The 24,547-nt window shown below is 43.8% G+C and overlaps 1 protein-coding gene across 4 annotated transcripts in view; it reads left to right on the top strand.

The window, feature by feature from the left end:
* The window catches only part of Znf106 (zinc finger protein 106), a 44,957-nt gene that overhangs the window by 12,303 nt on the left and 8,107 nt on the right, over nucleotides 1-24,547 (top strand). The window contains exons 4-15 of one of the 4 annotated variants that reach the window (XM_048332873.1): nucleotides 4,193-4,393; nucleotides 8,111-10,282; nucleotides 11,661-12,273; nucleotides 14,034-14,103; nucleotides 14,833-14,990; nucleotides 15,071-15,131; nucleotides 16,593-16,928; nucleotides 18,664-19,429; nucleotides 19,786-19,841; nucleotides 20,174-20,319; nucleotides 21,163-21,297; nucleotides 22,265-22,381. In XM_048332873.1, coding sequence (XP_048188830.1) covers nucleotides 4,193-4,393; nucleotides 8,111-10,282; nucleotides 11,661-12,273; nucleotides 14,034-14,103; nucleotides 14,833-14,990; nucleotides 15,071-15,131; nucleotides 16,593-16,928; nucleotides 18,664-19,429; nucleotides 19,786-19,841; nucleotides 20,174-20,319; nucleotides 21,163-21,297; nucleotides 22,265-22,381 — 4,831 coding nt within the window. The remainder of the gene's footprint in view (nucleotides 1-4,192; nucleotides 4,394-8,110; nucleotides 10,283-11,660; nucleotides 12,274-14,033; nucleotides 14,104-14,832; nucleotides 14,991-15,070; nucleotides 15,132-16,592; nucleotides 16,929-18,663; nucleotides 19,430-19,785; nucleotides 19,842-20,173; nucleotides 20,320-21,162; nucleotides 21,298-22,264; nucleotides 22,382-24,547) is intronic. The other 3 variants (XM_048332874.1, XM_048332875.1, XM_048332876.1) reach the window with 3 other exon arrangements.

Genomic DNA, 24,547 nt, shown 5'->3' on the forward strand with positions numbered 1-24,547 from the left:
CTTTTTGGGGGGAGAGGCAGTCCTGGGGTTTGAACTCAGGGCATGGCACTGTCCCTGAGCTTCTTTTGGTCAAGGCTAGCACTCTACCACTAGAGCCACAATGCCACTTCTGACTTTTTCTGTTTATGTGGTGCTAAGGAATTGAACCCAGGGTTTCATGCATGCTAGGCAAGCACTCTACCACTAAGCCACATTCCCAGCCCCGTTGGTATCTTTTGTTGTTGGTGGTTGTGGATCTTGAACTCAGGGCCTGGGTGCTGTCCCTGAGCCTCTTTGTGCTCAAGGCTAGCGCTCTACCACTTGAGCCAGAGCACCACTTCTCATTTTTTGAGTAGTTAATTGTAGAGATAAGATCCTCATGGGGACTTTGCTGCCTGGGCTGGCTTCAAACCATGATCCTCAAATCCCAGCCTCCTGAGTAGCTAGGATTACAGGTGTGAGCCACTGGCACCCAGCTTTGTTGGTATCTTTAAGAGAGATGTTAATGCCTTGTACCTAAGAAAAAATAAACTGCATGTTAGAAATTAACAATAACATCAGGTATTTTGATTAAAGATCTCTCTGGATTTGTGCTAGAGTTGTTGCTGCAGTGATGGTGTTGGCATGGTAGTATTTGGTTTATCATTCTGTAAGGTCTTCGGTAGAAAAGTGGTCCAAGACATTTTCCAGGGTTTCAGAGAACTTAATGATGAAAATGAAGTTGATCTGAATTCCTACTATGGTATAACTTAGATATTATTGTTTTGTTTTGTTTTTGTTGCCAGTCCTGGGGCTTGAACTCGGGGCCTGAGCACTGTCCCTGGCTTCTTTTTGCTCAAGGCTAGCACTCTGCCACTTGAGCCACAGTGCCACTTCTGGCTTTTTCTATATGTGTGATGCTGAGGAATAGAACCCAGGGCTTCATGTATACGAGGCAAGCACTTTACCACTAGGCCATATTCCCAGCCCTAACTTAGATATTGTAATTTTATTATAGGCTCCTGATTTTGCTGATGCTGCCCACTGTAGAGAGATTCATGTTCCTATCTTTTTTAAGCCTCCTCTGTGCTGCCATGAGAAGCAACTTATTTATTTATTTATTTTTGGCCAGCCCTGGAGCTTGCCTCAGGGCCTGAGGTACTACCCTGGCGTCTCTTTGTGCAAGGCTAGCACTCTACCACTTGAGCCACAGCGCCACTTCTGGCCATTTTCTATATATATGGTGCTGGGGAAATTGAACCCAGGGCTTCACATATACGACGCAAGCACTCTTGCCGTTAGGCCATATTCTCAGCCCCGCAACTTATTTTTTATTATAAGTTAGTGTCTGCTTACTTAGAATAAGCTACCATCAGTTTAGTTGCTTTAGAGTAGAGTAAACTGGAGAAAGTTGAAGGTAATTCTTTAGATATATAAATGTAGTAAGCACAATTCAAAACTCCAGCAGAAGTAGTGCATTTTAAAGTACCTGTGGCTGGGAATATGGCTTAGTGGTTGAGTGCTTGCCTAGCATGTATGAAGCCCTGGGTTCAATTCCTCAGCACCACATAAACAGAATAGGACAGACTTGGCGCTGTGGCTCAAGTTGCTAGAGTGCTAGCCTTGAGCATAAAGAAGCCAGGGACAGTGCTCAGACCCTGAGTTCAAGCCCCAGGGCTAGCAAAAAAAAAAAAAAAATACCTGTGAAGCCACGTGCCAGTGGCTTACACCTGTAATACTAGCTACTCAGGAGGCTGAGCTGAGATCTGAGGATTGTCAATTCAAAGCCAGCCAGGGCAGGAAAGACCTTGAGACTCTTGTCTCCAATTAACTACCAAAGCAAAAAATCCCAGAAGTGGAGCTGTGGCCAAGTGGTAGAGTAGTAGCCGTAAGCAAAAAAGCTTAGGGGCACTGCTCAGGACTTGAGTTCAAGCCCTTTGGACTGGCACCAAAGAAGAAAGTACCTGTGAGAAGGCAGATGCTGGTGGGTCATAGCAGCTGAGTAGCTGGTACCTACTCAGGAGGATAGTGAGTTGAAGCCAGCCCAGGCAGAAAAGTCCTGAGACTCCCATCTCCAAAATAAAAGACTCATAGCATGGCTCAAATGAATGGTAAGAGCACCAGGGAAGCAAGTACAAAGCCCTGAGTTCAAACCGTAGAACCAGCCTCAAAAAAAGGTGAAATGAGAAGGAATTAAAATATTGGTATTCAGGATCAAGTACTAATCACTTCAAGGAACCTAGCAGAACTCACTAAAATGAATATTTAAAACGTTAGTTACAACGTCCCCCACAAGGTGAGAACCTATATTATCCATTTTTTCCATATATCTCCATTTTTTCTGTTCTCTATGATTCTTACAAAGGAACAGTATTGTATTGGTTTCTTATTAAAAAAATAAATGAGAACATGCTTCATTTTTATTAATTTTTTTAGTTGAAAGTGAACTTGTTATTACTCAAAAAGTACATGTCTGTTCCCCACAAAGATAATGTAATATCAAATTGAGCAAAATGATAATGATGGGGAATCTTACTTATTTTTATTTTTTGCCAGTCCTGGAGCTTGAACTCAGAGCCTGGGCCCTGTCTCTGAACTTCTTTTGCTCAAGGCTAGCACTCTACTACTTGAGCCACAGCTCCACTTCCAGCATTTTTGTTTACGCTGTACTGAGGAATTGAACTCAGGACTTCATGCATGCTAGGCAAGCACTCTACCACAAAGCCACATTCCCAGCACCTATATTGGCATTTTAATTGTATGTTATTCCGGTGCTGGGGGTCAAACCCAAGACTCACCTGTACTAGTCAAGTGCTCTACCGCTGTGCTACAGCCCCAGCCCCGCAGTGTTAATTTTGAAGGGACTACTATTTGTTCATGTGTTTGTACTTTGTTACCTTAGGTAATATAACATGGTGCTTGGCATTTAGCAGTTGCTCAATAAAGCTTTTTATAAAAAAAAATGAACATTCAAGTAGTCTGTAATAGAAACTCTTGTAGGAAATGAAGTTCTCCCAGAGTGTTTCTTCTATTGGAGATAAATTTGGCCTGTGTCTTGTTAGGGAGACAGGAGAAAAAAAGATGGAATAGAGGCCCCCGTGCATGAGTTCTGTGTGGCTAAAGACAAGTCTTTTTATGTTGACCGTATAATGTGAACTAACATAGGAAGTACAAAAATATCGCTAGCTTAAAACTCAAGACATGTGACACTTGATTATGCTAATTTGGATTATTGAATGTTTGGCATCAGTGGTTTTTGCTTGTTCTCCAAAGTGACTTCACAGAATGCTTATGTAAACAGCAGATCTGAGGACATTGTAAAGCAGGTGCATTATTGATCTGATACAGGTCTGAGGAAGGTTCAAGACCATTAAATCCTTAGGATTGGCCGAATACAAGATTTTTACCATTGAGCGTTTTTACCATTAAGCGTGTCTGGCAAAACTTAAGTGATGGGGGAGGGGTGAGACAGACAACTTTCCAGTCTGTCCACTTGGCTAAAAACATAGTTTTCTTCTCTCTGAACTGTAACATTTTTGTGAAACTTGAGAATGAACATTTGTCTGACACAGCTGTTAACTTCCTACAACTGAAATGTTTTCCATTCTCTTTAAAATAAGACCTTCTGCTGCAGAATGTAGATTGCATGTATCACCCAGACCAAAAAAAGTTTGCTGGGATGACTCCTACCATTTGCCCCCATGTCAAGCAAGGCCTGGAATCTACACATTCCAGGCAGAGCTCCAGCTGTTCCGATTTAGTTACCCCGGTGGGATTGGCTGCGCCGCCTACTTCTGTCCCCACCCCTTGCCTTTCATTGGAAGACGCTGGAGATTAAATGAAGTGCTGTTGCCAGGCCTTCTGAGTGCAGCTGGCATCATGGGTGCGCTCTAGAGCAACTCAGATTTGCTCTGGGCCCCCTGCCCTGCCTCCCTTTCACCAAGTTTCCTCTGGCAAGACCCTAAGTCCAGCAATTCAAGAAGATTTCTCCTCCTAAACAACCATAATCTGAAGCATATTGCCTCTTGATTGCTGGAAAAGAACCAATTCACTTAGAAAGTAACTTAACAAGCAAACTTACTAAGAGTGATGAGAGGAGCATTGGAACTGATTAGCGCTGATTTTTCACCGTGCCAACTTGTGCAGTGTCTTCCAGAGGAAACTGTAGCAGATCTGGTGAGTGTGCCATGCCAGTGGGCAGAATTGAATGTCCCTCGTCTCCCTCTTTCCCCAGGGACAGTAGTCATGAGTGCCGAGTGTGCGGGGTCACAGAAGTGGGCCTTTCTGCCTATGCAAAGCACATTTCTGGCCAGTTGCACAAAGAAAAGGTTAATGCCCAGGCAAGAGAAGATGAAGGAAAGGGAGAGGAAGAAGAAGAAGATTATTTTGACAAGGAACTGCGTCAGTTAATAAAACAAAGGAAAGAACAAAGTCGGTAAGTAATGATTTTGAATTTCCGAAATAAGCCTATCTGTAACAGAAGATAGAAAATACACTCTTCAGTCTATTGCACTTAAATTTATCTTAGTTAATAAGGTTCAGTTAGTTTGCTCTTTGAAGACTAAGGGTCAGTGGTGAAATGCTTTCTGCCCTAAAAGCAACCCAAACTCAGTACTGTCTTTAGATAAGCTAGCTACATACCTACCATATTCATAATTATTTTATTGGCATCCTCCGCATTTTAAGTGTCACTGAGTGAATTAGACAGGTTTTTTTTTTTTTTCCGTACTGCCCCAATCAGTATCTCTTAGGAATACAGGAATTAGCATTCCACTTCTGACAAACCTGATTTGTCTTTGAATCCCCAGTGACCACCACAGTGCTTGATTTGCTCTTAAGTACTTTTATAATATTTATTGAGTAAGTTTATATTGTAAATTTGACACATTGTTAGACCAGTGTAACTTTTTCTGGTTTGTGTTGCATAATTTTATACCTGCATTATAATTTATACCTGCATTATGCATTCAAGTTTAATAAACTCTTGTGATTTTACTTTGCTGATTTTATAGCCTAAAGAGTTTACTTAATGGGGAGGAATTTTCAGATATGAGTACAAGAATAATTTATGAGAGGATAGTTTTTCAAGTCTTAAGACATGATGAGAAACATTTCCAGTTCTGAAACAAAATTTTCTCTTTGAATGCTAGTTATACTTTCCTGTCTACCTCCTTTTTAGAGATTTGAATATAGGTAGGGAAAAATGTAGTCTTTACTATATATATTAGAGTTTTTTTGATCAACTTGGTCTTAAAATGTCAATAGCAGCATGGGTTTTGGATCATTGAGTCCTTCAAATGACATTCTTAGTACTTGTAGTACACCAGTGGTTCATACTCCTGTTTTCGGAAGCTGAGCCTCTTGGACATTGTCTTTGGCTTTTTTCCTACACACTTATGAGCCATTAATAACTTACCTGTAAATGGTTAAACATTTTCAGAAGACAAGACACATCTTAGTAAATTAGACATTAATATACTTTTTTTTTCTTTTTTTTTTTTTTTTTTTTTTTTTTTCTTTTTGGCCAGTCCTGGGGCTTGGACTCAGGGCCTGAGCACTGTCCCTGGCTTCTTTTTGCTCAAGGCTAGTACTCTGCCAATTGAGCCACAGCGCCACTTCTGGCCATTTTCTGCATATGTGGTGCTGGGGAATTGAACCCAGGGCCTCATGTATATGAGACAAGCACTCTTGCCACTAGGCCATATCCCCAGCCCCCTAGACATTAATATACTTATTGTTTGAATTTTTTGTTTCCATGAGGATCTTTTATGTAAATCTTCTAATTAAAAAAATGCGTATTTACTTACATATTTTTGGAGGAATGGGCCTTGATACGTAGCACAAGCTGTCCTTAATCTTGTATAGTTCAGGCTGGCCTTAAACTTGAGATCCTCCTTTCTTACCTTCCCAGGTGCCAGGTTTTACTACTACACAGCTGGGGTGTGTGTGTATGTGTGTGTGTTCTGGTACTGAGGTTTGAATTTTTTTCCCCTCTTGGCCTTCTGGTAGCTCATTGGAGAAAAGAATTTCATAGACTTTTCTTTTCAGGCTGCCTTTGATCCTCAGTTTTTAGATCTCAGCCTTTTGAGAAGCTAGAATCACAGCTGTGAGCCATGGACATCAGACCCACCCTTCTTTCCTTCCTTTCTTCCTTCCTTCCTTCCTGCCTGCCTGCCTGCCTGCCCTCCTTCCTTCCTTCCTTCCTTTTTTTTTTTTTTTGCCAGTCCTGGGGTTTGGACTCAGGGCCTGAGCACTGTCCCTGGCTTCTTTTTGCTCAAGGCTAGCACTCTGCCACTTGAGCCACAGCGCCACTTCCGACTTTTTCTGTTTATGTGGTGCTGAGGAATTGAACCCAGGGCTTCATGCATGCTAGGTAAGCACTCTACCACTAGGCCACATTCCCAGCACCAGGCTTATATTTCTTAATGTAAGTTTTTTGTTTTGGGGGTTTTGCCTCTGTTTTTTTTCCTCTTATGAAATTGGGTTTTCTGGATGCTATTATCCCACCAATCTAGGCACTTTGTGTGTGATTTTCTCCCAATTTGCTTATTTCTGATTTCACTAGTAATCAGTCATTGGGAAACCCTTGCTTCCTGGTTCTTTTGAATGTCAAAACTTGACTGTTGTTTAGAAATTAAAATGACAAGAGCATCTGGGTTAATGTCAGCAGTGAAAGCTGCTGCTAGTGAATATAATAACATGTACTACTTCAGGTCATGTATTTAGACCTGGGTGTCACTGATAATGTAAGTGGGTGTTTGAACTTTTGAGTTAGGGTCTTTCTATGTGGCCCAGTTAGTGGCAGACTCACTGTGAAGCCTAGTCAGGTTTCAAATTGGCAATTTCCTTGCTTTGCCCTCACGAGTGCTTGGATTACAGATATGAGCCACTGTGCCTAGCCTTCATATATTTTTAGTCCCATCTTACAAAAAGGGAAGGAACTCCAATTGTGCTTAAGATCTTTTCGACATTAAAAGCTGTTCAAGCATTAAAGTCAGTGTTAGGGGCTGGCATGTAGCTCAGTGAACTCCCTGGTTTCAAGGACCAGTAGCAAAAAGAAAAGACTAAATAAATAATAAAGTCAGCACTGAGTTTACGATTTAAGTGAAATTTAGAGAGAAGAACTCAACTACAGAAATGTTGTTTTCATTCTGATAAATCCTAGAGCTTGGGAACGTAAACACTGCAACCAGTGCCAGGTTCAAATCTCTGCCACTTTTTTACACTAGGAAAATTGGTGGATCACTCTACTCTTCAGTTTTGTCCGCCATCTAAAAGTAAGAATAATAAGAATCCTTGTCTCAGGACTGTACAAGTTACACAAACTAATCTATGTGAAGTAGTACTCAGCATTAAATGCCTGACATGACTGGGTGGATAGGAAAATTTAGTATTAGTGCCAGCATTTTCAGCACCTACTACATGCTAAGCACTATACGAGGCATGCAACAGTTTGTAAAGGAACATGGTATTATGACTATAGCTTCTTAGCTCACTAGGTCTCAGCACTCCTTGTAGCACTGACTGTGGGCACTTCTTATTTGTTGTATGCATTTCACTCCTTTTGTTTGCCTTAGTTTTAAGCCATCACAGACAGGAAGTATACACAGAAGTTTTCTTATTATAGTAACAGCCATTAAGTAGGGACATAATAAAGTGTGGATTCATGAAAGAAGCCATACGAAGTATAATCTAACCATTTAAAATTAGATTAAGGAATTATTTTTCAGAAGGAAAACAGGTTTGAAGGGCAGCTGAATGAACATACAACTGAGTTAATAATAATAACTACAAGATATATAGTTGTACTTTGAAAAAGTTACATGATTTAAAAGGAGTCACAGGAAAATAGGAACATTGTACCAGAGCATTCTGAAATAAACTTCAGAATCAAGAGAAGGAGGGTAATGTCAAGCTTTTATTATTTCTAAGATGATACATGAAATAATACATTGTTTACTTTTAAGTTAATTAATAGAGGTATATAAGTTTAACCAGATCATCCAAAGATATGAAAGCAGCCACTGTTAGAAACCAACATAGGTGGCTGCATGTGGAGGAGAATAAAGGGAAATGTTTTATGGGTTATGCCTTTAAAAGGAAGCAGAATTCCTTTAATGAGATACTTTTCTTCTCCCCGCCCCCCCCCCAGACAAAATGAATCTTCAAAAAGCAGCCAAGAAATAAAGTCAGATGACAGGCAACCCCAATGGAGACGAGAAGACCGAATCCCTTATCAAGACAGAGAGAATTATGGTCAATCAGCCAGGCATCATCGTGGGCCTCCACAGCGGGACTGGAAATGGGAAAATGATGGCTTTAGTAATAGGAAAAATAACTTTTCACATTCTTTGAGGAACACCGGTGGGCCAAGAGGAAGTCCTGGGTGGCATAATGGTATTGCAAGAGGCTCCTCAGGCTGGTTTCACAACCACAATTCTGGCAGTGGTTGGCATCCGAATAGTGGGATGGCAGACTGGAATTATAATGCTACAGGAAGGAATTCCAATTGGCATTCTGAAGGAACAGGTGGATTTCCCAATTGGCATATGAACAACAACAACGGAAACTGGAAATCCAATGTACGTAGTGCAAATAGCTGGAATTACAATGGCCCGGGAGACAAATTCCAACAAGGCCGAAGCAGAAACTCGAACTATCAAATGGAAGACACATCTGTGCCATGGAACAAGAAATTGAATAAGCCCGGCAAGTACAATCCAGAACGGTATAAATGGCAGTGGCAGGAGAAAGACAAGGCCAGCACATACAGAGGTCCTTCTGAAGGATTTGCAAGCAATACGTTTCCCTCAGAAGGTTTGCTTGAATTCAATTTCGAGCCATCAGAAAGCCAAAATACTAAACAAACAGACCCCCCAGCTTCCAAAATGAATGGCAAGAATGGCAAGAATGGCAATGGAACAAGGGAAAAGTTCCGCCGTTGGACTCCCTACCCTTCCCAGAAAAATCTGGATTTACTGTCTGGATTGAAAGAAATCACTAGCAACAAGTCAGAAATGATAGATAAACCTCTTTTTAATTTTAGCTTGATAACTGCAGGATCACAAGAGCCTCAAACAGATGAAACAAATAATTCCCCAATGCTAAAAACACAAAAAGAAATACATTCTGGGCTTGTTAATAACAAAGCCATTCCTGAGGGTACTGCTTCCTGTGAGGGGAGGGACGGCCCCCATACAAGACAGCCAGAACCACAGCGTAACTCAGAGAAGAAAGCACCCCTGAAGTCCCCTCTCCTCCCACTTCCCGACACGAAAGCTGGTCCTCAAAAACAGGATTCAAAGAACCCCTCAAAACCCACCAAAGCCCATTCTCAGATTCCTGAGGAACATTCGAATCCCTTGAACAAACCCACTTCAGAAGACAACCATGGCTCTTCTTATGGCTCCAAGTTGCGTAGTCCTTGTCCTCGAGGTTTAAAAGGGAACAAAACTACATCTGGCACTCCAAAGGAACCTGAGGAGAATCTACGTGACACATCAGAGAAAGTCCTCCAGGAAGGGCTACAGGGTCCCAAGACACTCCCCAGCTCTTCTACTAAAAGAACCAGGAGCCACAAGAAGGCAAGTAGGAATGTGGAAGAGTCTGAAAAGGGATCAGTGAAGGTTGACTTTCCAGTACCCGCATTCGAAGATGAAAGCGATGGAGAGGCATCAGACGTGGAAAAGTGTGAACCCAAAACCAGGACCACCCTGGGTTCTGCAGCAACGGAAGCTTTGTCCTGTAGCACTCACCCTGCTGATGAGAAAGGAGATGAGCAGAGCCTGAAAATGTGCAGGAAGCCTTCCACCTCCCCAAGCAATCCCACACTTCTCCAGAAAGAATCCGACTTGCAAGTGGCACCCATAGCCAGTCCACACACTGGTCTACTGCTAGACTCAAAAACTGCTCCAGAAGACACACAGGGCGACGATCCCGCGAAGTCACACCCACTCTTGGAAACAGAGAGCTTTGAGAATACTGGTCTGGATGCAGAGCTTCAAAAAAACGACAGTAGTCAGACCTCAGGCCCTCTTCTGCCTGAACTAAGCAAGCTAGGCTTTCCAGCCTCACTCCAGAGGGATCTAACTCGCCACATTAGTTTGAAGAGCAAAAGTGGAGCCCACCTGCCCGAGCCAAACCTCAATAGTGCCCGACGCATTCGCAACATCAGTGGCCACCGGAAGAGCGAAACAGAGAAGGAATCTGGGCTCAAGCCGACCCTGCGACAAATTCTAAATGCGTCTCGGAGAAATGTCAACTGGGAACAGGTCATTCAGCAAGTAACCAAGAAAAAGCAAGAGCTAGGCAAAGGCTTACCCAGGTGTGTGCCTTTTCCAGTAGTATGTATTGTTCTTTCTTACCTTCTTTTAAAGTTGCCCTTTGGCTTTGGCCAAAAGAATTCTCCCTCCTGTTCCATTTAATTAAATGTTTGCCAAAAATATCCATTGTAGATGTCTGATTTACTTTAATGTCAGATGATTATTTCATATATATATTTTTTTATTTTATTTTTTGGCCAGTCCTGGGGCTTGGACTCAGGGCCTGAGCACTGTCCCTGGCTTCTTTTTGCTCAAGGCTAGTACTCTGCCACTTGAGCCGCAGCGCCACTTCTGGCCGTTTTCTGTATATGTGGTGCTGGGGAATCGAACCCAGGGCCTCATGTATATGAGGAAAGCACTCTTGCCACTAGGCCATATCCCCAGCCCCAAATACATATATTTTAATCCTGGTCCTGGGGCTTGATTTCAGGGCCTGGGTACTATGCTGAGCGTCTTTTGCTCAAGACTAGTGTTCTAGCACTTGAGCCACAGCGCCACTTCTGGCTTTTTGGTAGTTAAGTGGATAGAGGAGTCTCATGGGCTTTCCTGCTTTGGACGGCTTTTAATGGCAATCCTCCTGAGTTGCTAGGATTACAGGTGGGACGCAACTGCCCAGCATGACTGAAATTTTATGACAGTGGAATAAAGTCTCTCCTAGCAGAGAATACATCAGAATCCATCACTTTGAGTTTAAAGGGATTAGAAAGTGATAGCATAAAAATGTGTGTCTCTAACTGTGCATCTTCTTGTAAATCCTACTTGGGCCACTCTGCTTAGGAGCCCAGAATGCTTTCTACTAAGTGCTTGTATAACATTTGGCTATTACCTTATGTTGAGGTTCTGTTCTGAGTTGTAAAGGGATGTTCAAAATAGGTTTGCTACTTGAAAATTCTAATTCTGCAGTATTCGAATATATATATATATATATATATATATATATAATCTCCAGGTTTGGAGTTATTTTTGTCCTGGTTGAAATAATATATTTATCTTATATCCTTTCACTTTCCCAGGCCTGGGATTAGTACATGAAATTATAAGTATGAATTTCTTAGTATAGTGCTTGGCATTTAATAAATGTCCTATAAGCTTTTTCCTGTTCTTTTGCTTATTTTGTTTGCTTTTAAATGATTTATAGGTTTCAGGCTCCATTTAACATAAAACCCTCAATTTTTTCCTTGATGTATATTTTCGTAGGTATATATGAATATTTACTACTCGTAACACTGCAGTATTTATATTCCCTTTATGACTACCATATGGTGGTCTCTAGGAGGACGGGGAGAGTCTTATTTATTCATTTGCCTGGATCTTTAAAAAGTCTTCCTCCTGACAACTGTGTCTGATTTGTGCTTTTGTTTTTGTTTTTCTTTCTTTAAGGTTTGGCATTGAAATGGTCCCTCTGGTTCAAAATGAGCAAGAGGTCTTGGATTTAGATGAGGATCCTGATCTGTCCAGTCTAGAAGGATTCCACTGGGAAGGTGTTTCCATTTGCTCATCCCCTGGGTTGGCAAGAAAGCGAAGCCTTTCTGAGAGCAGCGTGGTCATGGATAGGGCTCCTTCTGTGTATAGCTTCTTTAACGAGGAAGGTACTGGTGAAGAAAAAGAGCCTCAGCACGTTGTTGCTGCACAGAGTCAGAAAGCGACCCTGTGCCTTAAACAGGAAGTGGTCCCTCTGGCCGCCTCCCTCAGAGCAAGTGAAAGGGCTGAGAACATTGGCTCCCAAAGGCAACACAGTACCCAGCTACCCGCTGACCCTGTAATGCCATTGGTGCATTTGGCCAAAGACTTGGCCAGCCAGCAGAAGTCTACACCCTTGTCAGAGCAACAGAATGCCCAGGAGAATAATGGAGAAGGAAACTCTCTGTCGTCAAATGCAGCCTCAGCCCTTGCCATCTCCACCTTAGCAGATGCAGCCACAGACAGTAGCTGTACCTCTGGCACCGAGCAAAATGACAGCCAGAGTGTTAGGAAGAAACGAAGAGCCACTGGGGTGAGTATGAGTCCCTGCGCCTTTCAGAGACCATCTCTTCTGTAATAGTGGTTGATAAAGGAAAGTTTAACTCTGATCATACTTAGGAATCCAGGATTGTGCTTTTTTCTTTGGTTCGATCATGGGGCTTGAACTCAGGACCTGGGTGCTGTCCCTGAGCTTTGTCACTCAAGACTAATGCTCTACTACTTTGAGCCACAGCACCACTTCCAGTTTTTTTTTTTTTTTTTTTTTTTTTTTTGGCCAGTCCTGGGGCTTGGACTCAGGGCCTGAGCACTGTCCCTGGCTTCTTTTTGCTCAAGGCTAGCACTCTGCCACTTGAGCCACAGCGCCGCTTCTGGCCGTTTTCTGTATATGTGGTGCTGGGGAATTGAACCTAGGGCCTCGGGTATACCGAGGCAGGCACTCTTGCCACTAGGCTATATCCCCAGCCCCACCACTTCCAGTTTTATGGTGGTTAATTGGAGATAAGAGTCAAACAGACTTTCCTGCCTAAGCTGGCTTTGAACTGTGATCCTCACATCTCAGTCTCCTAAGTAGCTAGGATTGTAGGTGGGAGCCTTGGGCTCTCGGTTTGGGATTGTGTTTGTTCCCACTCTGGAGCAGGAAACTTGTGAGTTCGTACTTTTTCATCCCACTGGTTACTTTTAGGAGGTCTGCTAAATTAGGTGTAACATAATATGAATGTACAGTACCAGGAAAATATGAAGTCATTGCTAAAATGAGTCTCCAGCCCAATGGTTCTTTGTGTCACCTGACCATGGGTATGGCGTATCTTCAACTGTAACTTAATCTGTTTTCTGAGGAGTGATCTGTTGTGCTCCAGAAAGGCGTGCTGCTTTTGCATGTGCAGAGTGTATATGGTTGTTAAATTCTTGACTAAGAAGCCTGACTCTAAAGTGGTATGATACTATTAGTGCATAAATATGAGCATAGTAATAGAAATATTTTTAGCCTTCATAACTGTCTTTTGTCCCTTAGCTTCTCAGCGGGACCCTTTAAGAGTTTTTCAGTGATACCACCGTTTCTGACCATGCACCATTCCGTCACTCAGCCCTCTCAGGATCCTTTCTAAAAAGAAGGTGGCTAGAAGCTAAAATTTGGCACTGGGATAAAATGAGTTTTTTTCTAAATATAATAATCAGAAAATTCCAGCAAATTTTTGTTCTGTTCCTCTGGGCTAGACACTATGTAAGAGCTACTGTTAGGTACTGTAGGCTAAAAATTAGACTTTTTTCTTCTCTCTTTTTTGGCATTACTGGGGTTTGAATTTGGAGTCTGACATTTACTAAGCAGGTGCTCTGCTACTTGAGCTACACTTGTAGCCCTAGAAACTGTTTTTTGAAAAAGCTAAGTGTTTTGAGGTGTTGTTTTTTATGGATGCTTTAGCTTCTTGTAAAAGGTTGCTTGCTCAAATTAAAGTGGAATTGTCTGCCGAGATACCCTGGGAAGGTGGGAAGTCCATAACCTTAGTCTATTTCTTTCTCTCTTTTGGGGAGTTGAGCGGGAATAGTACTGGGGGTTTGAACTCAGGACCTCATACTTACTTGTTAGGCAGGTTTTCTACCACTTGAGTCTCTCCACCAGCCCTCTGTCTTTTAAAAGATACTTTCATTTAACTAATAGTTGACTGTGTGTAGGACACCTTGGTAGAGATGGTAGCAAGTGAAGAACAGTATATAACTAAGAATTCATTCTTTTTTCCTCTTGGACAGTAGCCTCTACCTATTTAAGATTATTTAATTTTTTTATCCCCTCAGGATGGATCTTCTCCTGAACTCCCAAGTCTTGAAAGAAAAAATAAAAGAAGGAAAATTAAAGGAAAGAAAGGTATGGTGCAGAATATCCTGGCAGCTCAGGGGGTGCCCTGTGGGTGAAACCCAGCACCTCACATGAACTGAGCTGTACTCCAGCCACAGGAATTTGTTCTTCTAGAACTTATACCTTTTTTCAGTTTGACATAACATAGCTGGTGATCATCAAACACTCCATTTCATGTTGTCGTTTTGTTTTTCTTTTTTCTATTAGCACATATTAGCTGTACAAGAAGGTTTCCTTGTGACAGTTCTACGCGTGTATATGATGTCTCCCTCCCCACCCTCCTGCTCTCTATCCTACTCCTCCCTTAAAACACTTTCAACAGGTTATCTTGGTTTTTCCTTCATACTGGCAAAAAAAGCCAGGAAGTCTCATGGGGCCTTTTCAGTGAGATGAAAAGGAACCAGCAAGTTAGTAAAAACATTATCCCTCTTGCTCCTTTACTCTCATTTCTTTCACTTTCCCGCTGAGGCATCTTAGCTGCTTTTCTCTTGTGAATTCTGGAGAGAAGTTATTACTGCTTCTGTAACTCTCCCTGTGGGAAGGTGATTGCATGAATCGCAGGTGAGTGATTGACAGATAGAGGAGTTAGCTTCTAGCCAGGGAAACCAGAAGGGGGGCAAACCTATGGTTTTTAGAGCTAGAATGTGCCATCTGTGAACTATTCTTTTGGCCTCTGTTGTGTTTCTGCATGATTAAAGGGGGTCTTGTTATTAATTGAGACCTTATTGTCTCTTTCAGCAGAACGTTCTCAGGTTGACCAGCTGTTGAATATTTCCTTGAGAGAGGAAGAACTAAGCAAATCACTTCAGTGCATGGACAACAACCTTCTACAGGCCCGGGCAGCCCTGCAGACAGCGTATGTGGAAGTTCAGAGGCTGCTCATGCTCAAGCAGCAGGTAACAGTGTTTGGGCTGGTCTGAGGGAAACCACTCAGAAGGTGGATTTCAGAATGCCTAACAAGGTGTTTTCTTTTTAGATAACTATGGAGATGAGTGCGCTGAGGACCCATCGAATACAAATTCTACAGGGATTACAAGGTACACGGAGCCCGGCCCTTTACACATTATTGTTCTCTAGGCAGAGGAAAGAGAAGCGGTCAGAAGATCACAGGCATCGTCATGTTTTCTTGGTTTTTATCTGTGAAGGGCTTGGGGACTGTGTGTCTCACAAATGCTTAATATTGGAGATGTGAGCTTTTGGTGTTAGGAAGCAAAATACCTGGAACACAAGTATCAAGTCATCTCTTCCTCCATTTTTTTATTTTTATTTTTTGGCCAGTCCTGGGCCTTGGACTCAGGGCCTGAGCACTGTCCCTGGCTTCTTCCCGCTCAAGGCTAGCACTCTGCCACTTGAGCCACAGCGCCGCTTCTGGCCGTTTTCTGCATATGTGGTGCTGGGGAATCGAACCTAGGGCCTCGTGTATCCGAGGCAGGCACTCTTGCCACTAGGCTATATCCCCAGCCCGAGATCAATCCTTATTAGTACTAGGGTTTAAAAAAAAAAAAATGGAGGGCTGGGGATATAGCCTAGTGGCAAGAGTGCCTGCCTCGGATACACGAGGCCCTAGGTTCGATTCCCCAGCACCACATATGCAGAAAACGGCCAGAAGCGGCGCTGTGGCTCAAGTGGCAGAGTGCTAGCCTTGAGCGGGAAGAAGCCAGGGACAGTGCTCAGGCCCTGAGTCCAAGGCCCAGGACTGGCCAAAAAAAAAAATAAAAAAATAAGGATTGATCTCAGGGCTTGTACTTGCTAGGCTTTAGGAAGGCACTGTGCTTGAAAACTCCTTCCCCTTTCATTTTAGCAGTACTGTAGCTAGGTAGTTGCTCTGCTGCTGTTATGTCTCTGGCCCTATTTTTGCACTGGTAGTTTGAGATAGGGTCTTACTTTTTATCTAAGCCCACAACCTGGGTCATGATCTTCCCAATTTCGGCCTTCCAAGTAGCTAGGATTGCAAACAGGAGCCACTGGTGCCCATCTGAGAAGTTTTCATTTGTTTATTTGTGGTCCTGGGAATTGGAGTCCGGACTTGGTGCAGACTGGACACGTGCTCTACCACGTATTCCCATGTTGGTGTTGGGTGTCCCTGCCCCCGCCCCCATCCACCAGTGCTGGGGCTTGAACAGGGCCTGGGTGCTCTAGGATCACGCTCTACCACTTGAACTGTAGCTCCAATTGCAGCTTTGTTTTGTCGGGCTAGTTCAGTGGAGATAAGAGTCGTTAAGGGTTTTCCTGCCCTGGCTGACTTCAAATATCAATCCTCAAATCTCAGCCTTCCGAGTAGCTAGGATTGTAGATGTGAGCCACTGGCTCTTGGCAGATTTACTCTTCTTTAAGTGCCAATATATCTTTGGGTAAGTCATTTAAATGACTTGAAATATTGATGCCTGTCTTACTTGTACACCCCTGTAGTTGTATAGATTGAAGATTGGCTTAAAACAAGTGACTATTCAGGTAAGATAGTTTGCATTTCTGTTGTTTTTTTTTCCCCCTCATTCTAGAGACATATGAACCTTCTGAGCAGCCAGACCAGGTTCCCTGCAGCCTACCCCAAGAAGCAAGAAACAGATCTCAGCCGGCCGCTGACAACACGCTGTTGCCTAATCCCTTCTTCCCCCTTTTCCTGGAGGCAGCTCCTTCCCACGTGTCTCCATCCTCCGCCAGAGCCCCTCTCCAGCTAGCCACGTCTACTTTCCAAGCTCAGGGCAGCAGCCCTACTCCAGATTCATCAGTTCAGATTAAACAAGAGCCCATGTCCCCCGAACAGGAGAGGAGTGCGAATTCGGGGTCACAGGGCTCTGATGTCAGTGTGTCCAAGGAATCACTGCACACTCACGGTAAGCAGCTTCTCCCTCACTGGGCACCAGAGAGTGGGGACACTTTTAGGACAAATGTCTATCAATCTAGGCATCCTCGCATGGTGAAACTACAGTTGTTACAATTTGTCTTTGTTGTTTTTTTTTTTTTTTTTTTTGCCAGTCCTGGGCCTTGGACTCAGGGCCTGAGCACTGTCCCTGGCTTCTTCCCGCTCAAGGCTAGCACTCTGCCTCTTGAGCCACAGCGCCACTTCTGGCCGTTTTCTGTATATGTGGTGCTGGGGAATCGAACCTAGGGCCTCGTGTATCCGAGGCAGGCACTCTTGCCACTAGGCTATATCCCCAGCCCCTGTTACAATTTGTCTTTGAAATGAGCTTCACATAGGATTATTTTAAAATGCTTCAGGGAATTTAAATCTTTTCCTAATTGTCTGTAACCTAAGTTTACTGACTTACTTTAAAACCTAAAGGGCATAGTGTTAAAGCATGTAGGTGTAGAATTTTTTTGGCTTTTGTGATGTATAGGTTGAAACGGCTCAGCTGGTTTTCTGGATGCAACATATATCCTGAACTTCTGAGCATTCACCTGGGTTTGTTTCATATACAAGATAGGACTGATAAAAGCCTTAGATGCAATTGGCCAGGGAGGGGGGGGGGCGGGGACATCCAACAGGAACTTGGCTACTTTGTGGGAGAAGTCCATAATGCTATTATAAAGCTCCTGGAGCTTGAAACCAGGGCCTGGGTGCTGTCCCTGAGCTATTTTGCTCTAGACTAGCACTCTACCACTTGTACCACAGCTCTGCTTCCAGCCAGCTTTTTGGTGGTTAATTGGAGATAAGAGTCTTATAGACTTTCCTGCCCAGGCTGGCTTTGAACCGGGATCCTCAGATCTCAGCTTCCTAAGAGTAGCTAGAATTACAGGTATAAGCCACTGGCCCCCAGCAGAGAATAATTTCTTAGCTTTGTAAAATCCTATTAGAAGTTTTCATAAGCATAATAATGCCATATTGAAAATCAAGTCGAAGCAAACTAGCATTGTGATTTTTTTTTTAGAGAATCTGAGAAATTACCCTAGTTTTGCTACCAGTGCCCTATCAAATGCTAATCTATTTCCAGTATCAGATGTATGTTATCTTTCATATTGAATGTTATGTTTATATGCTTACTATTTAAGATTTGTAAAAATATTGTAATGGTGGCTCACACCTGTAATAATCCTAACTACTGGGAAGACTGAAGATCCTGGTTAAACCCAGCCCAGGCTGACAAATCTGTGAAATTCTTACCTAAAAAGCCAGAAGTAGACCTGTGATTCAAATGGTAGCGTGCCAACTGGGAGTGAAGAGGCCAAGTGAGCAGGGCGCGAGGCTCACACCTGTCATCCTAGCTACTGGTTTTGTTTTGGTTTTCTTGCTGGTTATTTTGGAGCTCAAGTCTAGTAAAGTTTTTGGCCTAGACTGGCCTCAAGCTGTGATCCTCCAGATCGCAGCCTCCTGAATAGTTAGGCCTGATTACAGGCATGAACCAGCAGCACCCAGCTTTTAATGATTGTTTTTGAGATCAACACGAGACAAAGGGTGGGGAGTCTCTAACAGGAACGGTCTGTGTAGGTTCTGAGAACCTGAGGGATGAATTAGCAGTCATGGTTTTGTGATTTGGTACAGATCCAGTCCGTGGTAAGTAATTTGCAGGCTAGGGTTATATACAACAAATACACAAAAAGATGCATTAATTCGTTTTCTTCTCAACTCAGGAGAGCTGAATGACAGTGGGCCGCTTTGTCCAGTCCTCCCTGCAGGGCAGAGCGTTTCAGAGCTGACAGAAAGTGGCCATGAACCCGGCCAGGATCTGAAACTTTCTGTGGGACACGGATGTAGTAGAAGCCAAGAAAACTCTCCATCTTCTCCGTCACCTGACCTTCCGAATCTACAGAAAGGGGAAGCGTCAGGCAAGGGCCACTGTGGACCCGAAGCCTGTAGCAGCTCTTTACTGAGGTCATCGTTGACTTCAGAAACCCCTGTGCAGAAGGAAGCCCACTGGGCAGCTGAGCAGGCGGAGTCCAGCCTGCCCTCCGCCGAGCCCAGGGGAAACAAGAAGAAGAAGAAACTTCGGAAGAAGAAAACACTCCGGGCTGCCCACGTTCCTGAGAACAGCGACACGGAGCAGGACGTGTCCACTGCTAAACCTGTAAGGAAAGTAAAAGCTGGGAAGTTCACTAAAGGGGGCAAAGTAACAACCTCTACCTGGGAAGACAGCAGACCTGAGCCCGACCAAGAGAGCGTGAGAGGTGAGCAAGAGAGTGACTCGTCTCTGGAGGTCCTAGAAGTGATGAATCCTCAGTTAGAAGTGGTGGCCATTGAATCGTCCGAGTCTGGAGAGGAGAAGCCCGACAGCCCATCGAAAAAGGATACTTGGAACTCAGCCGAGCAAAACCCACTGGAAACTTCTCGCTCTGGGTATGATGAAGTGAGCTCTACCAGTGAGATTGGCACTCCCTACAAGGATGGCACCCCAGTGAGGTGAGAATATGGAAATGTGAGAAAATGCCAACAGCCGTGGCATTCACCGATCTTTTGTTCTACTTGAATTTGTTTTAAAAAGTTAAATTTATGTTAAAAGAGGAGATATTACAGATGTGGAAGAATCATTCCTTGGCAGTTGGAGATGTTTCTGCTTTGTCTCTTGACCCATTTTAAGTAATCACTGTTCACGATGCTTTTGTTTCTCTTCATAAAGAAATTTCAGCAGAACAATCTGATTTCTTATTATTTACATGGCCCGTTGTTCAAGAGCAGTGGTTTGAGTTAGGAAATTTTTTGTTTGCTGCCTGCCTTGTTTTCACACACTAAGGAGAACTTTTGCTCTTATTTTGTAGTGTGGCAGAAACCCAGACTGTGATCTCCTCCTTAAAAGGATCAAAAAACTCTTCAGGTAATAATAATTGCTCCATTTCAAATTAGCCATGGGGGCGGGAGGGGGGGGGAATCCAGCTACAGAACAGGAGCTAGGGTAGGGTGTTGGGTTGCACTAGAACACTAGAAGCCTTGCCTTGGCCAGCACCCTGTCTTCAAATCCTGTGCTCCCATCTTTCATTTGATTCCCTTTTCTGTTCTCCTACTCAGTGATGAGCGGTCCCCCATCTCTCCCTCCCACGTAGTCTGGACTGCAGGCAAGCACCACCACACCTGGCACAGGGTTCTGATTTTTGAGTATCTTTTCAGATTGTAGCACACTTGTCTCTGAAAATGGTTCTTGTCTTCTAGAAATATCTTCAGAGCCAGGTGAGGATGATGAGCCTACAGAAGGAAGCTTTGAGGGCCACCAAGCAGCAGTGAACGCAATACAGATATTTGGAAACTTACTGTATACCTGTTCAGCGGATACAACCGTCCGGGTTTATAACTTGGTGGTAAGGGAATGTAACGCGTTGATGAGTGGTTCTGGTTGCAGCTTAAGAAAATCCTACCGGGAAGTTCCTGCCAGTTGAGGGACTGACTCTAGATGTAGTTGAGCCAGCAACTCAGTAGGTCCCCTGGGGCTGGGTGTCTCATTCTCTCTCCACTTTGCCTTCTCGGCCCTCACCTTCCTGCAAGGTGATTCTGTCAGGTGCCTCTCTCCCCACCAGAAAAGGTCCTGTGCTTTTGTCTCTGTGCCGAGGCCTGTGGCAAAGGGGGGTGGGATTTCACCAGTAGAGCCGGTCAGACACATTCTACCCCGGGGCTGTTGAGAGGGGTGTTTGGGGGAAGGTTGGGGAGGTGTTAGAGGAGGCAGTTTCCCCTGTGCAAGTTACTAAGGAGAGCAGTGCTTCTGCACACCCTCAGATGTGTCAGCTGATGCTCATTACTTTCAAAAGAGTGAACCTTTTTCTTTTTTAAAGTAATTTACTGTTATTATAGAGGTGATACACAGAGGGATTAGAATTACATGAGTCAGGTAATGAGTACGTTTCCTTTCACACAGTGTCTTCTGTTCCCTCATTCTCTCCCAGTCCCTTCCTCCAGTAGGACCTGGGCTTTTTTTTTTTTGTTTTTTTGTATCATGGCACATTGTTACAAGCCGATGACAGCTGCAGGTACAGAACTTGTGACTGTTTCTTAGGCTTTGGAAGAACAAAGATTTGTTGAGCACATTTTGTGCGCCTGGCATGCTGCAGGCACTGAGAAAAGGCAGCCACGACCTGAAAGCCTTTCATCTTCTCACTGACAACAGTCCTGTATCCCTCAGTAACAGTCTGCCTTCTGCTTGACTTTAGAGTCGGAAATGCACTGGTGTCTTTGAGGGCCATACTTCCAAAGTGAACTGCCTCCTGGCCACCCAGACCTCCGGGAAGAACGCGGCCCTTTACACCGGCTCCAGCGACCACACCATCCGCTGCTATAATGCTAAGGTGGGCGTGTCCCGGGAAATGAAGTCACCCCCTTGAGCCCTGACCACTTACTGTGAGAAGCAGCACCTAGCTGCTTCGATCTACCCATTTCACTGTGTTGCTTCTGATTCTGAACCTAGGTTCACACACTGATTAAGCACCTTGGGGATGCTATGGGACTTAGACATAAACCCCACTTTCTGTATTTACTCACTTCTCACTATCCATAGCGCTGCTATCCCCATAGGCTGGGGAGACTGGTGGCTCATACCTGTGCCTAATTACTCTGGAGCCTGAGATCTGAGGATTGAGGTTCAAAGCCACCCTGGGCAGACAAACCCATGAGATGCTTACCTCCAATAAATCAGCAAAAAGCTGGAAGTGGAAGTGGCGCCCAAGTAGTAGAACGATGAGAATAAAATCTGAACAAGAGGTCAAGGCCTTGAATTCAAGCCTCAGTACTGGAACAAGAAAAACAGAATATACAACTATAATCACCATTTCCCTTTTTAAATACGAAATACAGCTTTAGCTTTAATGTTTGTTCACTTAATTAAACTATAAGAGTAAGACTCAACTATATGACCCTTTGAAGAGTTTTTTTTTTGTTGTTTTTTTTTTGGCTGGTCCTGGTCACTCTGCCACTTGAGCCACAGCGCCACTTCTGGCCGTTTTCTGTATATGTGGTGCTGGGGAATTGAACCCAGGGCCTCATGTATACGAGGCAAGCTCTCTTGCCACTAGGCCATATCCCCAGCCCCCTTTGAAGAGTTTTTACATTCTTAGAAACAAATGTATCGTTATTAAAATTCAAGATGTTTTTCATTATTATCTAGGGCCTTGGGTGGGGGAGGTGTCTTTGGCCTCATAGTTCACAGGGGAACATGATGCAAAATAATCCTCCACAGCATCGTGCTGCCACGTTTTCTTCCTCCTTGATGGAGAACTTGTTTTCACACCTCCTTTGCCGCTGCCCTCTGCTCTGTAGACTCGAGAGTGCATGGAACAGTTGCAGCTGGAAGACCGGGTTCTCTGCCTTCATAGCAGGTGGCGCGTCCTCTATGCAGGCCTGGCAAATGGCACTGTGGTCACCTTCAGCATAAAGGTCAGTGCCCTGGGGAGAGAGGGCTGAATTCCCTTGCATTTGAGAGAATGAGCGCGGGGACAAGGGGACCGGGGTATCCCAGGTGGCATTTCTGTTGTGTTGTGTGAGGAGACAACACAACCAGCTGCTACTCACAGCCTCTTCTGATGTAACTCAAGCAAACCTTCCATTCTGTCCGCTCAGACTTGCGTGTGCCAGGACCACAGTGGAACTAGATACTAGTGGAAGCAAGACTCAAGACTTGGGGCCAAATAATGAGTCACAGGTTAAACCAGTCTTTCATTTTAACTGCGACACCATGAGAAACGATTCTGAATTCCATGGTGTATGACTTGTCATTTGGCTATCCTGAGGATGGCCTTTTATGTAGAGGTTTTCTTCAACATGGCCTCATTCTTTACTAAGGGAAAGGTAAATCTATTTGTTAATCAAATAGATTGACATCTTTTTCATTCACATCTTTTTTGGTGTGCTGTGCCCCAGGGTAAGATTAGAAATTTCTTGAGGGTCTTACGTGTTTTGTTCAGGTAATTGGACTCCATCTTGTAGGCTTTACAGTACACTGTGTGATTTGACTTATTGTTTCAGAAAGTCACTGTGGGCTCTTGAGACTGGGAAAGGTTGGTGTTAGCAGAGGCAGGAAGATCATTTTTGAGGCTTTGTAACAAATGTTGATATGGAAGGATGAAAAAGTGGAAATGGGTGGAAAATGTAACCTAAGGTGGATTGATGGGTTTTATCACTGATTAACACCATATCCCCTGGTCATTTTCTTTGCTGCTTTTTGTTTGTTTGTTTTCCAGTCCTGGGGCTTGAACTCAGGGCCTGAGCACTGTCCCTGGCTTTTTTTTGCTCAAGGCTAGCACTCTACCACTTGAGCCACAGCGCCACTTCTGGCCATTTTCTGTATATGTGGTGCTGGGGAATCGAACCCAGGGCTTCATGAAAGTGAAGCAAGCGCTGTACCACTAGGCCATATTCCCAGCCTGCCCTGGTCATTTTCTAGCAGTATGTTGAGTGTTTTCCCTATTTTACATGCCAGCTGGAACTTACCTAAGGTATGCAGTAGAAAACATTGTGGGATTTTTTTTTTTTTTTTTTTTTTTTTTTTTTGCCAGTCCTGGGCCTTGGACTCAGGGCCTGAGCACCGTCCCTGGCTTCTTTTTGCTCAAGGCTAGCACTCTGCCACTTGAGTCACAGCGCCACTTCTGGCCATTTTCTGTATATGTGGTGCTGGGGAATCGAACCCAGGGCTTCATGTATACAAGGCAAGTGCTCTTGCCACTAGGCTATATCCCCAGCCCCCATTGTGGGATTTTTTGTGTTGTTGTTTTTCCAGTCTTGGGGCTTGAACTCAGGGCCTGGGCTCTTTCCCTGAGCTTTTTTTGCTCAAGGCTAGCACCCTACCACTTGAGACACAGCACCACTTACGGTTTTTTCTGTTTACCTGGTATTGAGAAATGAAACCCAGGGCTTCATGCATGCTTGGCAGCACTATCACTAAGCCACATTCCCAGCCCCAAATACTTTGTGGTTTTTGCCAGTTAGAAACTTAAGATCAGATGTGAAGACTCCTACCTTATTTATATACTATAAACAGTTACCAAGTTACCAAATGACTAGATCACAGAAGGATAATTAGTGAAGATATTTAAGGCATCCATAATGTCGTTATAAGAGATAACACAGAACGAGAGCCAGAAGAGCATCAGGGTAACAAAAGTGTGGAGAGTTTGAAACTTAATAAAATTGTTTAGAGCTGAGCACTGGTGGCTCATGCCTGCAATCCTAGCTATTCAGGAGGCTGAAATCTGAGGATCATAGTTCAAAGCTGGCCCAGGCAGAAAAGTGTATGAGACTCATCTCCAGTAAACTACCAGCAGACTGGAAATGGAGCTGTGGCTCAAAGTGGTAGAGCGCTAGCCTTGAGTAAAAGAGCTCAGGGACAGCACACAGACCCTGAGTTCAAGCCCTATGACTGACAATGAAATAAAATAAAATAGTTTACTAAGGTAGTTCTCAATAGAGATTTTTGGAGACAGCATGACAAGATGGCATATATTTTAGAGGCACCAAACAGAGGAAGAGTTGTTGAGTCTGTTGCTAGATAATGAAGAAAGGTTGATCCTGTGTTTATGTTAATTTAAGGAAAGTGAAAAGAACATA

This window comes from Perognathus longimembris, chromosome 23 (assembly GCF_023159225.1).
Source record: "Perognathus longimembris pacificus isolate PPM17 chromosome 23, ASM2315922v1, whole genome shotgun sequence".
In the NCBI taxonomy this organism is placed as follows: domain Eukaryota; kingdom Metazoa; phylum Chordata; class Mammalia; order Rodentia; family Heteromyidae; genus Perognathus; species Perognathus longimembris.